Source organism: Pelodiscus sinensis, chromosome 3 (genome assembly GCF_052426305.1).
Source record: "Pelodiscus sinensis isolate ZL-2025 chromosome 3, ASM5242630v1, whole genome shotgun sequence".
In the NCBI taxonomy this organism is placed as follows: domain Eukaryota; kingdom Metazoa; phylum Chordata; order Testudines; family Trionychidae; genus Pelodiscus; species Pelodiscus sinensis.
Window position 1 is genome coordinate 124,256,104 of NC_143054.1, and position 16,026 is coordinate 124,272,129.

At 36.8% G+C, this 16,026-nt stretch overlaps 1 protein-coding gene across 4 annotated transcripts in view; it reads left to right on the top strand.

Annotated features, from left to right (window-relative positions):
• Positions 1 to 16,026, top strand: part of FAM120B (family with sequence similarity 120 member B) — a 99,813-nt gene that overhangs the window by 8,053 nt on the left and 75,734 nt on the right. For all 4 annotated transcript variants that reach the window (XR_016349231.1, XM_075924694.2, XM_089777355.1 and 1 more), the window contains exons 2-4: positions 293 to 1,339; positions 4,526 to 4,706; positions 9,022 to 9,123. Coding sequence is in view for 3 of the 4 variants with exons in the window: in XM_075924694.2 (XP_075780809.2) it covers positions 329 to 1,339; positions 4,526 to 4,706; positions 9,022 to 9,123 (1,294 nt within the window). In the remaining variant the exon portion in view is untranslated. The remainder of the gene's footprint in view (positions 1 to 292; positions 1,340 to 4,525; positions 4,707 to 9,021; positions 9,124 to 16,026) is intronic.

Genomic DNA, 16,026 nt, shown 5'->3' on the forward strand with positions numbered 1-16,026 from the left:
TTTATTTGAGCTTTGTTCATCTTGATTTTTTTTCAGTAATATTTTTAGCATAATTATAGTGAGAACTAGAGATGGAAGGCAAAGTGCATCACAAAGGTAGGTTTGGTTGCCCAGTTTAGAGATGGGAAAAACAAGTTTAGAGCATTAAAACCTAAAATAGAAAAGGACTCATTAGCAAAACTAGAAACAGAATCCTGTTCTTTCTTTGGACTCTTGGTATCCTTGCCTAACAGTTGAACATTGCTTCTGTTAATACTGTGATTTAGAATTTGTTTTCCTTTTCCTTTTTCAGATTGCTGAGAAAATTTGTCTTAAAAAGAGATCAACTATGGGCGTGAAAGGTTTGCAGTGGTTTGTGGCAAATGCATGTCCTAATGCATGTACGATGGTAAATCTTAAAGAAATGGCAGAAAAACATCACATCGATCATCCTGACTCTCCTCCTGTAATTGTGGTAGATGCTATGGGTTGTATTCGACAGTGGTACACCTCAGAATCCTGGGTCTGTGGTGGCCAGTGGCAAGAGTACCTCGCTAACCTGCAGCATTTTATTAAAACTTTTATGGCAGCTGGTATCAAGCTGGTGTTCTATTTTGATGGTGTGGTAGAGCAGAAAAAGAGAAATGAGTGGGTCAAACGAAGATTGAAGAACAACAAAGAAATAACCAGAATCTTTCAGTTCCTCAAATCTAATAGACAACAACCAGGGAGAGGGATGTTCTTTATTCCTTCAGGATTGGCAACTTTTACACGCTTTGCCTTAAAGTCACTTGGTCAAGAAACGATATGTTCATTGCAAGAAGCAGATTATGAAGTGGCTTCTTTTGGACTGCAGAATAATTGCATGGGAATTCTTGGACAAGATACTGACTACCTAATCTATAACACTTCTCCCTATTTTTCCATTAGTAAGCTCTGCTTGGATAGGATGGTTACTGTTATGTACTCCAGAGAGATCCTCTGCCACACATTAGGCCTCAACATAATGGACCTTCCTCTTTTTGCTTGCCTTCTTGGGAATGATATACTTCCAGAAGACATTTTGGAGGGTTTCTGGCAGAAATGTGTAGCTTCATGTCCTCCAAAGAGCCAGAACTATGATAAAAAGGCAAACATAATTCTAGCTGTAGCAAATTACATATCAAAACTTCCATGCTCATATGATAGCCTGAAAGACTTGAAAGAAATGCTTCCTTTGGCATCAGACAAATTACTTTACAGGGGAGTGGAATCCTATCTCTTGCCTGGCCAACAGTCTCCATGGCTTCCTCCCAATGATTCTCAAATGCATCTGGTCAAGCAAGAAATAGCCACATGTGCAGATCAGGACATCTTTCAGGTATCTCACCTCTTATAGCTTTGCCATCACTTTATTCCTATAAACATTTACTGACAATTGATAAGTGAATATGTGCGTGATATATATTTTAGTTTTTTTTTTCCTGAGCAAAATATTCTTTTCCTAAGCTAATGCTATGGCTGATCCTGAAAGGGTTGGGAGTTTTACTGATATGGGTACTTAGAATCAAGCTAAGAATAGTCATTTTCCTTGAATGAACTAAGTTTTGATAACTAGAAACACAGAAATTTGTTAATTCTCTAATATATTTTGAGAGACTTTTAGTTTATGTGACGGTGTTAAATCCATGAGTTTATTAAGAGAAACTTTGAGAATTCAAGAAAATGCCCTTATAAAATTGTGTGTAATTAAGAGCCATATTTTGTTAGATATCCAGAAGCTTTGAACATAGGAGCTTTCTTTCCTCCTCTTAGTTATCTTGATCATTTTGTAAAAATAATCATCAACTCTGTATTGAGTATAATTTGAAAGTTTATTTTATATTTGTTATTTCTGTTCCAAAAGCTTCCAGCTTAAAACTTACAATAAAAACTATACAGTGTGCACTTAGTCCATCTCTAAAATGTAACCATCACTATGATAAAATATAGCAACTGTTTAAACATCCATATCCACGCATAACTGATTGTTAGAGTTGTGAGGCCAAAATGAAGAAGAATATTGTTTCTGATTGAATATGCGAGGGAAATGTAGATAGGAAAAATGTACTTATCTAGAGCTATATCTGCACTACAGCCTATAACAACACATTCCTCATGAGTGTGATTTTCACCCCCTTAAGCAACATAGCTTACACCGACATAAACATTTGTGTGGGTGAGAGACGCGCTTTCCCACTTGCAAAGGTGTTTTTTTATGCCAAGGGGAGAGTTTCCGTCAGCATTTCTTCACCAGATGCATACAGCAACACAGCTGCATTGATACAGTTGTGCCTCTGTTGCACTGTACACGTAAACATACTCTTTGGAATATGCCCAGGACTAGAGCTCTGCAAATCTGCAGATATCTGCTTTATGTCTGTAGGTATCTGCATCCGTGAATACGGATACAGAGCCGACACAAGGCTCTACCCAGGACATCAAGGTTACTATCCCTTCTCTTATGGAATGTAGGATAGGAAGGGACCTTGAGGTCGTCATGATCATTAGCTTGGTTTGATCTTTAATCTGAAAGAATGCAGTTTTCTAAGATGACGTATTCGTGTAATAAAATCAGTCAATTAATGAAAGCTATCCGGAAGGTCCAATTAAGATTTTGGCCCTGTTCTACTTTTTTCTTTATAAACCCTAAGTAAAGATTTCCCTGACCCAAAAAACTTAGTCTAATTAGTAGATGTACAATTTCTTTTACGCATTGACAAAGCAAACAACAGTTCACATTTTGGAAGACATATACAGCTCTCTAACTTAAATGCAAACAAGTCCACATACATACTTGACCTCTGTTTCAGCCTTGGATATGCTGGCTTGCAGTACTGCTTGTCTTGAAAAGTCTGCATCTCTAGTTGCCTGCCTGTTTGTTTACAGTAGAAATGTTTTTCAAGATTCACGGCTCATCTAGACTACAGGGAAGATTTGAAAGAGGATATGCAAATTCCATGGGAAAGCAAAGCTTTCGAAAGTGAAAGTAGTCTAGATGTGTGTTGTTGTTTTTTTCCCAGCAACCCCCCTTTTTCGAAAAGCTGCTTTTCCTCTAAAAAATGAGGTTTACTTGGCTTTTCAAAGAAGGGGTTGCCGGAAAAAAACACGTCTAGACTACTTTCACTTTTAAAAGTGAGATCAGAAGAAGATATGCAAATTCACCAGGAATTTGCCTATACTTTTTCGAACCTTCCCCATAGTCTCGACATAGCTTTCATGTCAATCATACTTGTATGTGTGGTCAGTATGGGCTCAGCTTGTGATTTTACATTTCAAGTTACTGTAAATCATGGATTTGTGGTACATTTGTGGCAACCAAATCTGTAATTTCACAAAGTTTGTGAATTCATGCCTTTGTAAGCTATATGTCTAAAATAAAATGAAGCATTATAGTGTGGTGTATCTTGCTACAAAATTAGATTAGAATTTGATGCATCTAAAATGGGCTATTGGAATAACATTTATTATTTCATTGAGGCTCTAAGTTTGGTAAAATAGCTATAAGTACCTCATCTGCAGCAGCCATCAACACTGCTAAAGCAATGAGTACTATAGAAAGCCTAAGATACAAGTCTCCTTCATTTATTGATTCATTGAGTTGATTTAATAAACTGAAGTCCTGCTTACTTTGTTTTGAAAATAAAGATTTTGATGTCCTTTCATGTTTATCTACAAATTTCCCTCCCCACTCCCTGTAGTCGTGCAGTGTGCTGTGCACTAATTGGTTGCCAGTGTGTGTCCTTTTCAGTCTTTGTATGTGGATCCTTCAGGATGAAAGATGCTGTATAAAAAGTTTCACTATAGTGTCTATGGCCTTGTAATATACATAGCTATTTTCTTAGTGTACCTATCGGAGGAAAATCGCGAATGATTTTTTGGACAGAAAAAAAAAAGCCGTGCTGGTCACCTCGTCTAGCATTGCTTGCTTCCAAGCGCGGGCTCCTGAGCTCCTAGGCTTGTAAACTGTAAGTGTTGGAGAAATAAGTTTGGCCCTTGAAATACGTTGCTTTCCAGTGACCATCTTTAGGCCTTGTCATCTTTGCTAAAAATGGTTAGGTCAGCACTTTACCCTTGCCTGTGCCTGCCCTCACTCAGTTTACTGCATTGTACAGTAAAACTAAAGGGCTTTGTCTCCAGCCACTATATTTTTTTATCTTGAAATAGCTAACATGCACGAGCTACACCAAGTTAAAAAACACACCATTTTTTAAGCAATTAAGACAAGGCCTCAGCTGACAGAAGCACTGCTTTTTCTCTTCTGGGAGTTATTGGTAGCAAAAGAGAATGGTGGAATGATAATAGGAAGAGAATGACAGGGTTCCCAGGGACTCTTCCTCTCCACAAAAATGACATGCCAGTGAGATTTTATTAAATCACTAGTCTTTGAAGCAGAACTGGATTCTGATCATTTAAAAATCAGTTGTTTCATTGGCATTTTTTCACTTAGATCAGAGGAAATATTTACTTTGCCCTTTTTTGTTAATTTTAAAATAGAAAATCAATTATTTTTATCCCATTTGAACAGCTAGCTAAAGAACAACACATCAGGGCTGAAAATTATATGGTGTACAATGTCCTAAGTAAAGGAGAGGTGGAATGCAGCAATACATTGGAAGATGAATTTGATACAGAACTTCCTGGACAGGCTCTTATTTACCGTCCGGTTCGGCAACACATTTATTCTGTTTTACTGGAGTCCAGAAAAGGTAAGTGTCCCTGAATTCACTGTGCATGCAGTGTTAGAGACAAGTAGTCTTAGCACATACAAATTGGATTATATATTTTAATTATTTAAGAGACAAAGTGGGTGAGGTTATTTTTTAATTGGAGTAACTTCTGTTGGTGAGAGGGAAAAGCTTTTGAACCATACATTTTTCTTCAGCCTGGGAATGGTGTTTCCAATAGGGCTCTTAAGAAGTGTATAATTCGTTAATCATGTAGCTGACAAATTTTGTTGACTACACAATTGATAAGCATTTGCTACCACTCAATCCTGGCTCCTGCCAGGTCCGGCAATGACTCCCGCTGCTGCTCTGCACTACAAGCACTAAGAGCCATCATGGGGGTTGATGCCGCAGCTTGCCTGTGCGCTGGCTCTTAGTGCAGAGCCAGAGCCGGGGTTGATGCCAGGTCCCAGCACTACGAGCCGGTGTGTGGATGGGCTGGCTCAGTCCTGGCTTGTGCTGGGACCCTGCATCAACCCCTGCTGTGGCTCTGCACTACAAGCACTAAGAGCCAGCGCTGAGTTGATGCGGGGTCCCGGCACAAGCTGGGACTGGATCAGCCTGTCAGCCAGCCTGCTAAAAAATTTACGGGAGGGAGAGGGGAGTGTTGCCTGAAGTCGATAATGTCGATAAGCAATAAACACCTGCATATCGGTTGATTGTTTAGTTGACTATACTATTACAGTCTCTCAAAAATGCAAGGTGGAACAGATTGTTTAGCATAAGCAGTAATCACACATTGTAAGGGACCATTCAAGGTAGAGTGACCCGTTCATACCTCTGCAGTCATAGGACAAAAAGAGGAAGCTGGAGGGTTGCAAATTATTGTAATAAGTCATAAATAGTACTACAATTATGTCACCTCTCTGATTCCTTGACTTCCACTGACCTTGACACATTTTGTGCCCTGGCGCTGGAGCTTCCACTTGCAGGGGGGAATGTGGGGGTCAGAGGAGGGCCCCGGAGCCCTTAGTGAAAATCACGGACAGGCTTCTGTGAATTTATTTTATTGCCCATGACCTGTCCATTGTTGCCATCTCCACTTTGTTATTGTGGCAGTCTGCAAACTATGCACCACATTGTTGTGGAATGTCCAACACAAAAATTTACAATCTAAATTTAAAATCCACAATCTAACCACCGACACTGCTCGCTAGCTGCAGAGTTTAGACGTCCAACTTTGACAAAGAAATACAGTGTTGAATACAACATTCGAAAGAAGACAACCTGTCCATGACGTTTACTAAAAATATCCTTGACAAAAATTTAGCCTTAGTCATAAATCCAGTAGCTTCAGAGGGGTAACTGAGTTAGTTCTTAACAGGAAAAACTTAAAAAACAACAAATAGTCTAGGAGCACCTTAAAGACTAACAAAATATGTAGATGGTGGTATGAGCTTTCGTGGGCACAGCCCACTTCTTCAGATGGCACTTCATAATCCATTGTCACAGTTCAACTATGATTGTTGGTGCATAGCAAAGGGATGAAGTAAATGCCTGCCATACTGACCCGCACTTTGTCACTGCCAAAAAAATCCCGTTTGGAGGATTCTATACTAGTTGTCACCATTGTGCATTCAGTAGGGCGGAAGTGTTTACAGATGTGGAGTATACCTTACATAATTTTTTTTATGTTGCACATAGGGTTCCTGTTCAGTTTGGAACTTCCTTTATACTAATAGGCAACAGTAATTCACAGATCATTTAGAAAAAATATAGCTGCCCTTTTCCACTCCAGATGTGTCTGGATCAGGTGGTGATTTTGTACATACAGTACAGAAGTGCTTTGAAAATTTAGCTAGGGATTATCAGAAGTTTCTAAGGGAGTTAGCAATGTAATGGGATCCTTCAGGATTGAAGGTACAGGCATTTAAGATTATGGTGTAAGATTTTGAGGTGAATGTGAGGTCATTCAGTCTTCACATTGAGATCTTCCATGAAAATCTCTTTATTAATTCTTAACTTGGTATATTTTGGAATCATATAGCACACTTTAAGGGATGTTTTACTTGATCAAGGAGAAATCAGTAGGGTGTCTTTCTCCCTTTCTTTTCAAATGTCACTAAGGTGTTACATTTTGATCTTTGAATAGTAAATAATTTAAAATATATTTCTTTGAATGAGACACTTCCTGGCACCATGGGATTTGTCATCAATGTTTTGCTAGGATATGTAATAGAGGTGAATAAAGGTAATAGAAATGTCTTGTTGGTGGGCAGAGGCAAATTTCAGTCTAATTTGTACAACCTGAGCAGTTGACAATCTGGATCCTTGTTTCCAGTATTGGGGCTGGGGGGAGGAGAAATGAATTTGGCATTTACATCATTGTCCAGCTTTTGTTTCATTTATATGTTGTCAGTTGTGTAGAATCATAGTTTTAAGAGTGGTTTGTCTGTGTTTGGCTACTTCATTTGAATAGCGTATTTATATTATTAATGGATTGTCATCACCAAGATGTTAAGTTTTTGTAAAAATATATGTAATATTTAATGAAAGGTTTACTATGATTACCCTCTCCCTTTTGGTATGTTAATGTTCTAGTAGCGTGAATATAAGAAAAATGATCAATGTAAAAGTACTTTATTTCACCAAAACTTAGAACCTGATGGCACATCATAGTCTCAATTGTAACTTTTTTAACCCAGCACCTCAGTTTTTAAGTTTCCTGACTTGCTTTTTTTTTTTTTTTTTTTTTTTTAAGGAAATACAAATTTCAGAACTTTTTTTCCAAAAGTGACAATAGAATAATTGAACATTCCAGTAAATGAAGGATTATCACTCAAACATTATTATTCCAAAACAGGATGTTAGACTGTTTAGCAATTCAGTTGCTATACAATTTCAAGGTACTTTTTCATATAGATTTTTTTTTCCTGTCCCCTAGTATCTACTTGGAGATTGACAAATCTGTTTTCTTCATATTGCATATTGGAACACAGAAGTGAAAATTCAGGGCATGCTCCACAAAACTGTGAGAGAGAAATGTTATTTAAGCAAATTTTGGACCAAAAAGGAGAGCACCATGTATGGGGAATAATGATGATTACAGTATTTTTGCAGTGATAGGGAGGTGATCTGGAAAAGTTTCTATAAATCAACTTACAACATGAAGATGATGTGCTGAATACTCCAGATAGAATTAGGATACATTTCAGAATACTTAATTATTGTATTTTTTTAAAAAAAATTAAGTAGTTAGAACATGAAAATAGCAAATGAAAATATTTAAATAAATTTAGGGCAAACATGGTTACAAGTATTTTCATATGGGGGGGGGGGTAGTAACCAGTAAATCTAGTTAAATATGTAAGATTGTGTGTTACAAAGAAGCTTCTGGGACCTCTAACAACATCAGGAAAGCACAGACATTCCCAATACTGTACTAAGGTACAAATAAGCAGTAAAAAAACCTTTATTTTTGGGAGGCCAGGATAATTTTCACTCCTTTATGCAGCATCATTTGAAGATGTCAAATGGCCATTTCCCCCTTCTCCTCACAAATAATTTGCCTTTAAACTAGGATTTTTCAAAGGATCCTGAGGGAATTAAGTACCCAGCATGCCCATAAGATTTCAATATGAGTTGGATAATAGTGGCCACTCTGGCTGGATGCGTCCGAGGCTAGGATCCCTCCTGTGGGCTGGTGTGGGGCTCCCAGGGTTGGGGTCCCACCAGTGCTCGGGGGCCAAGGCTGGAGTGCTGCTGGCCTAGCCCACCGACAAAACCAGGACCGGGGTGCTGCTGGCCTGGTGCGGTTGGCCAGGGTTAATGATTAAGGATTGGTTAACATTATGCCTAATGCTTTCCTGTTAACTGTTGATCCTTTTACATTTCTAGTATGGGCTGCCCTGTAATGATCCCTTTCAAGCCCTGACATAGCATGTCTGCCAGGGTCAAAGCTGGGAGCAGGCAGTGAAATTTTAGGGGCACAGCTGGAGTTTGTGGCTCTGTTCAGCCCAATCAGGTAGCCTCAAGAGGCTGGCATAACATAGGTTCCCAGGCTGGCTAAGTTATACCAAAGGGCAATCCAGGATGAGAAGGACACAAAAAGCTAACAGCTGAGACTCTTCCCCTGAAACATCAGTTGCAGTTCCAACTCTAAACTCTTGTCATAGTGTATAACTAAACCCGATCACTTGTGAAAAGATGCTCTGTTTCTTCTATTTACAATTGATCAGATATTGTAAAATGTTGTGATTACTAATGCTTTAGCAATCCTCTCCCACCACTCTTCTCAACTCTTATGTGAGCATCAACATTTGTACTTGATTTATTGATCAAATTGTTTGTTCTTTAGACAGCTGTGGAGCTTATCCTGTAGTAAAGGAATGGTTTGTGTACTTCGGGAATCCAATGCAGCAACCAGACCTCGTACAGCCTGTACAGCTTGACATCCCAGGTAGAATAAAATCTCATCTTAATATTTTACTCTGAACTGATTGATTAATATTTGGTTACTAATCGGTTTAGAAAATCTTTTATTAGATATTTGGTTGTGCAGTCAAAGAGGACTGTGAAAGACCAGTTGTTAAAATGTTAGTGCTGTTTGTCCATAATTGCTTGGGCTTGTCCTATGTGTTTAATGGTTTTAATTTCAGAACTTCATATTAATACTATATTAAATTAAAATCTCACACAATACTTGAGAAATTCACATTTAAAGCAGATAAGAACAATTATTTAATATTTGAAAGGTATATTGTATTTGAGGACAAGGAAGTCAAACGTGGCTGTTATACCAAACCATGTGTAAATTTAAAAACTAGTTCATTTAAAAAAAGTAATTGGACCTCCTATGGGGTGCCTCTGAGTTCTTTTCTACTATTTGTGGCCAATGCACTGTCTGTTTTCAATGTTTGCACTGCATTGTTCTTCTTTGTCTTTATTTTACTTTAAGGAACACACGCACTAATGCTATTTCAGCTATCTCACTGTGATTGTAATACTAAGAGGACTGTTTTACATTTATAGAACATTTTTCATCCAAATGTTTTTTATACATTTTTAACTACATGATTGGTCACAGTGTATATGAATTGCCTGTCTTCCACCACACTGCAATCACCCCTTTTTAATAGCACACAGCTGTGCTATAGTAGTTTAGGAGCAAACAATACCATATCCTGTTGCACTTTCAGAGGGAATTCAGATAGGTAACTGCTTTTGGTCTATCTGAAATATGTCCAGCATATTTTGCGTAACACGTTTACCTTTTATAAAAAGCATTGTGGGCATTTTTCAGTAACAAATATTAGTTCAGTTTTATCTGTCACTCAAAATGTGGTATCTTAGCACAGCAACCCCTAATAAAATATCATACTTTGGTTTTAGCCTCCATGTACAAAGGGACCCCTGCAGAGCTCATTACCTGACTGGGGCTTATGTTGTAACAATAAAGCTGAGACAAAAAAAGACTCTTATGCTAGTAGGTTGGCCCTTTGGTCCAATTTCAGACCTGGAATGAGCAGGTGCAATTCCCATTGGCTTTAATGGGAGTTTACCTGCTTACCTCAGATAATTTGGTCCTTCATTCTTAATTCACATAATGAAAGGAAAATGCACATCCATCATGAAGAGGGGTTCTGAGTCACTGACTAACCTGTGATTGTTTTTCTATTTGTGCTATTTTAAAACATAGCTATTTATTATAGCTATTCTGCCAGCCTTTCTGGAATTAGCAAGTAGTCCCATGACTTGATTGGCACAACATATTGCTGTTACTTTTTCTGTTGCTTTTATGTAATTGTCTGTGTTTGTCTTTCTACTTTTGGTTCTTTTTAAAATAGGATATAGAAATGTGCCTTTGTATTTACTTAACTAGCACACAGTTTGTAAAGGAAATAACAGGTAAGACTACCTTCTCCCCTGATCCCTTAAGTCCTTTAAGATGATATAAGAAAATGCCCATTAAATCTGGTGGCCTTTCTATTTGTTCCAAAACCTATACTCCCAAATTAATTTTCCCTGCTGTCAGTGCACTCCTAAACATGCAGGTTTTGTGCTACTTACACATGTGCTGCGTACATGTCCTTCTGCTTCACAGTATTATAAGCAGCTCAAAATCATGAATGTATTTTACTCTTACAACACATCTGTGAGATGGCAAAGTATACCTGTTTTACTGGAGAGTAACTGAGGCAAACATAAAATTACTTTCCCCAATACACTAAAAGTCTGTAGCTGAACTATGAACCCAAACCCAGGTTTCCTGAGTCCAATCCAGTATTTTGTCCTGGAGACTGCCCTTCCTGCTCTAGGAATCTAGTGAAGTAATGATTGCATATTCAGACACAGATGATAGGGTAATCCAGGAGAAGGACAGAAGGCTGAGGTGTGTAATGGATCCAGAGCTACTTATGATCATTTGAAGCCATAATTTGAAACCCAGATGTTCTGTCTTATACAGGCTTTCAGTTTATTCCATTGTGCAATTCTTCAGCTAAATAGGAGTATGCATTTACACAGCACCACACCTTTGCATGTTGTTGTTGTTGTTGTTGTTTTTTAAGGGAGTAAAATCTGTCCTGAATGCTCAGGCTGAGAACTGTGTTGAAATCTCCTCTTCCAGGTGGTAGAGTGGTCTCTTCCTTTGTGGGGGAAGGACCTACATAAAATGGCAGATGTTCTGGCTCCACTGTTCCAAACTCACCAGAAAAAATCACCTTCATGTTTATTCCCAACATGAAGAACTTAAATCCAAAATACAGTCTTAAAAGTATATGTAACTTAAAAATGGGACTTGATTATAAAAGTGCATTTCACCCTAATAATTACCACCTCAGTAATAAAAAGCAGACTGTTACAGAAAAGGAAGCTGACTTCTGCTGTTTATTTTTAGTGCTCTGTTTTCATTCCTTCAGAGAATAAATATTTTTCTAAATTTTTTGCAGTCCATATTTGTATGACTTACATTCTCTCATGCAGCTTTTTTCCCCCTCCACTGTATGACTTTAATTCACCAAATAAGGATATCAGCAGCACAGCCCAGTTTTCAAATGAGATTTTTATTTGCAGTTACATTTAAAAATCTTATTATAATAAGTTAGAATTCAAATGTCAGTCGAAGTCAGACCAACAAAAAAAGAGGATAGAATCTATTATTTGAACCACAGGCATGTATAGTATGTGAGGGGTTTTGTTTTTGTTTGGCCTTGGTTCTGTTAAAATATGTATGTATCTTTTTGGAAATTGTTATATTATATAAACATTTCACTTCCCTTTCTCTGAAATAATAAGAAATTATGGATGAAATCCTGGGCCTGTTGAAGTCAGTTTGAATTTTGCTATTGACTTCGCAAGGGCTCAGTTTTCATCTATGCCTTTTCAAGTTTCTTAATTTGTTGAAGTGGCTGAAAAAAAAAGCTTCCATTTTGATATATATTTTAAACATTAATTTGAATCATTTCAGATATCAGAAGTCTTAAAAAACCAGGAAAACACTACTGAAATATACTTGTTATGGGGCATAAAGCTGCCTTAAAAATCTGGAAATCTTACAGCTGATGGAATATGGAATATTAGGTTATACAAGAACTAATGTTAAGGTTCCAAGGACAATAATTTAAGATAGTGTTTGTGTGCATGTATACAAACATATCCTTATATACCCAGGCCTCTGAAAGAGTCCCATCTGACATTTGAGTGTCCCCTTCCATTTGAATGACTAGGTGATGGATTTTTCCCTTCTCTTTCAGTCATCTTAAAAGACCAAAATTAAATGTTAAGCTTAGATGACTGTTTTGTTTTCTTTAAATGAATGGTTGATCAAAGATGGCAATTAGCTTAATAAGTATTAATTCTATCTTGTGCATTTCATATGCTATTGATGATGATCTATATAAGGGAATACATATATGTTTCATTTTATATGTTCTGGCTTCTAGAAGTAATCTAGCAAACAAGAAGCTGATGAAGCTTTTCTAAAGGAGATTAATGGTCTGTAGTTTGCTACTGATTTTAAAAGATACTTTGCAGTCTCAGCTGTCACAAATATTCTGATGCTGCTTTTCACTTTGTTGACAAAAGTGTTTCAGATACTGTTGGTGAATTTAAATCAAAGGCACTTCATATTGGAGGAGTCTGGTTGTACTTTCAAAAATTAGTTAATACAAATGTATGTAATGGATATACTTGGCTTTAGAAGAAGGCAACTCACTTATTCTGAAGAGTCAAATTTAACCACTATTCTGGCTTGCAGTAGTAAACCTTTTAAAAGTAGCCAAAATGATTGATATGTTAATGTTAAACATTCTTGATAAGCTGAGTCTTCTAAAACCCTTTTTGTCGTTTTTTTCATATACATGCAAAATAGTTACAAGCATTTGTTTTATCATTTGCTCATTCACACATTTCAACTCATTATTTATTGCTTCTGGTTGAGAGGCTGTATTTTTTTTATTGTAAACTGTGCTGCTTTTATGTCACACAAGCAGTGCATGTACCATGTGGTGACGTGACTTAGGTTGGTGCAAATTTATACAACACCTTTGTGTAAACCTAAAGCTTAATGACACTGAGGTGTTAATACATTCCACCAGTTTGTATCTGAATGCATTGCTTGCTTGTTATAAATCAATTATTGAAACTCAGCCAACCAAAATAAAGACTTGCCATGTATGTGATGTTTTCTTGGTTTTTAGGAATACTGTACTTCATACACCGTCAAATTTTAGAGAGAACATTTATTCTAGCACGTAAATTTGATTAGTGACCTTTTCACTTGTTGACTAGAAAGTATCTTTGTTAGAAAAGTATCAATTTGTATACCTGTGGTGACCAGGCCGCTCATCTTGGTCATATTCTCACTCTAAGAATGCATAAAGATTATAAGCATGAGTACTCCTGAAGTCAGTCCTTCACACATATATTGCATAATAGAGGAAAACTGAAAGCGACAAAAGTAATATAAAATTATAGGGCACCATTCTTGGATTCACATACATTTGTAGTAGTTAAATTTCAGGACAGTTAATTTTCCCTTGAATAATCCTTCTAGTATCAACTGGGCAGGCAGCAATTATGAATTTTATTCCATTTTGTTTTTTTAACTTTTTGAAAAGTGAATCAAAGGATTTTTCTACATAGCACTGCAGTCTAAATGACAGGAGTATGAATTGTAGAGCTTCTAATATGTTGAACTCTAATTATCCAATTTGGATCCTGTTGATGCAAACTAAAAGTTACGAAGCTTGTATTGATGTAGTCCTATTTCTAATATGTTGTGCTCTAAGGGTATGTCTACATTGCAATACTATTTTGGGATACTGGAGGTATCCCGAAATATCTACTCTGCGTCTTTTGAATGCATCCGCTATTCTACGAGGAATAAGGGATAGCTCAAAACAGTGCTTTATTTCAAAATTTGGCGCTGTGTAGACAGCACCAAATTTTGAAATAGCCTATTTAAAAATAGACTCGAAATAAACAATGCAATTTGCGTAGCACAAATTTTATATCTTATTTTGAATTTCAGGTGCTGTGTAGACGCACCGTAAGTGCCCTGGGTAGATCCTGGTGGGTCAGACTAAAAGGTACCTCATGCACATTAATGTAGTCTTTTTTGAAACAAGACTACATCACAACAAATTAGGTACCTTTTAGTTCTCACTAGCACAGTCTACATGGGGCAGTTGGATTACAGTATATAATAGTGCACTTCAGTTAATACTTGTAGTTCAGACTATGGCACTGTGTAGATAAGCCTTAAGAACATACAGAAGCATTAGAAGAAATATTTTTTTCCATATACAAGTAAATGTCTCTCCTCTCAATGTATAATAATTACTGTAAAATCTAGCAGAGGCGCAATATAATCCAGTGGTTAGAACAAAGAACTGGAAATCATGACTTCTTCTAATCTTGGATTTGCCATAAACTGTTGGATAGTTTATTAAGTTAAACTCTTAGGCAAGTCATTAAATTTTGCTTCATTTCAGTTTACCTGTGTATCAGATGAGGGTTATATAATTAACTACTTTGAGTGTTTAATTGCTTGTAAAATGTTTGGATATCCTTGAATGGAAGTATTGTTGGTTGGTAAGTTCAATTAAGAGATATAATTGTTTCCTTTACAAGTACAGATAACTTAACTCACAAGTCCCTCTTCTTCCCACTGCGCAAGTGCATTTTGTTAGTGAAAGACTGCTGATTTTTCTGCTGAGATTTTCAGTATATTTGCACACTGTACTTGTTCAAGGGGTGAATTGTGGAGGAGTCAGTCCTTGAATCTTCATTTCAGTCTCACATGATTTCCATTATTACTTCAGTTATTAAGCAATATTGTTTTGAATATAGAGAAATTATTATCTACACTCTTGAAATAAAATTTACTTATAAAATCTTAGAAATTAAAGATGAAAGAAATTACTTTCTATTAACTGACTCTTGGAGTTTAGTGTATCTGCCTATCTAGAGGGCAGGTGCATAACTATTTCATCTTAATCCCCCCCCCCCCCCCCCGTCAGTTTCTCTGGTTGCTCTTCTGAATTCTCTCCAATTTGTCATTTTTTTCTAATGTAGCAATTCCCAGAATTTAAGTCAATATTCTAGGTCTCAGCAGTAGTGTATAGAGTGACACTATCATTTTTGTTGTCTGCAGTAGTATTAGTCTGTAATTTTAGCATAAATAAGTGATGTCAAACTATTAATATTTTCCTGAAGAATATACATAATTTTTTTTCTATAAAGTGATAGATTGAAAATCACTATTTATTTGGTGCAGTAAAAGCAAAGAGCTTTGTCAGGATTGTATGAACAATTCTTGTTCCTGTGATTGACCCCTGTTGAGAACCATAGTTTTGAGAATATTAAAATAAACATTCTAAAGGGTGAGGAAGGAAAATATTTAAGAATTTGCTTTTTAGCTTCTTTCTCTTCTCTCCCCTCTCTGTCCCCCAACCCCTAGGCACAGTACCATTTGGTTAATGGCTTTCTTTTCTAAATAAACATGTCAGCCATCTAGATCTCAGCACCTTGACACTTTAATCACTTATTGTTGCCAAGTGGCCCTAATTGTAGAATGCAGCTGCTGCTCATCATAAAGGAAGATGAGTTACCAAATGTAGCTTTATCTGTCCAGTCTTAAAACTAGCACCTCTCTGTTGATGAATAAACAAAAGCAAAATTGCTTTACAGTAGGTGTGTATCTTTAATTGGGATTCTTTGGTGCAGCTGTCTACATATCCACCTGGTATTTTGCTTCCAAGATTATTTATTTGGACAGCGGGTTAAATGTAATGTAAGTGCGGAGCTCCAAAGTTCTATTTAAAATAATAGGAGTTAGGTGCCTAACTAACTTTGTGAA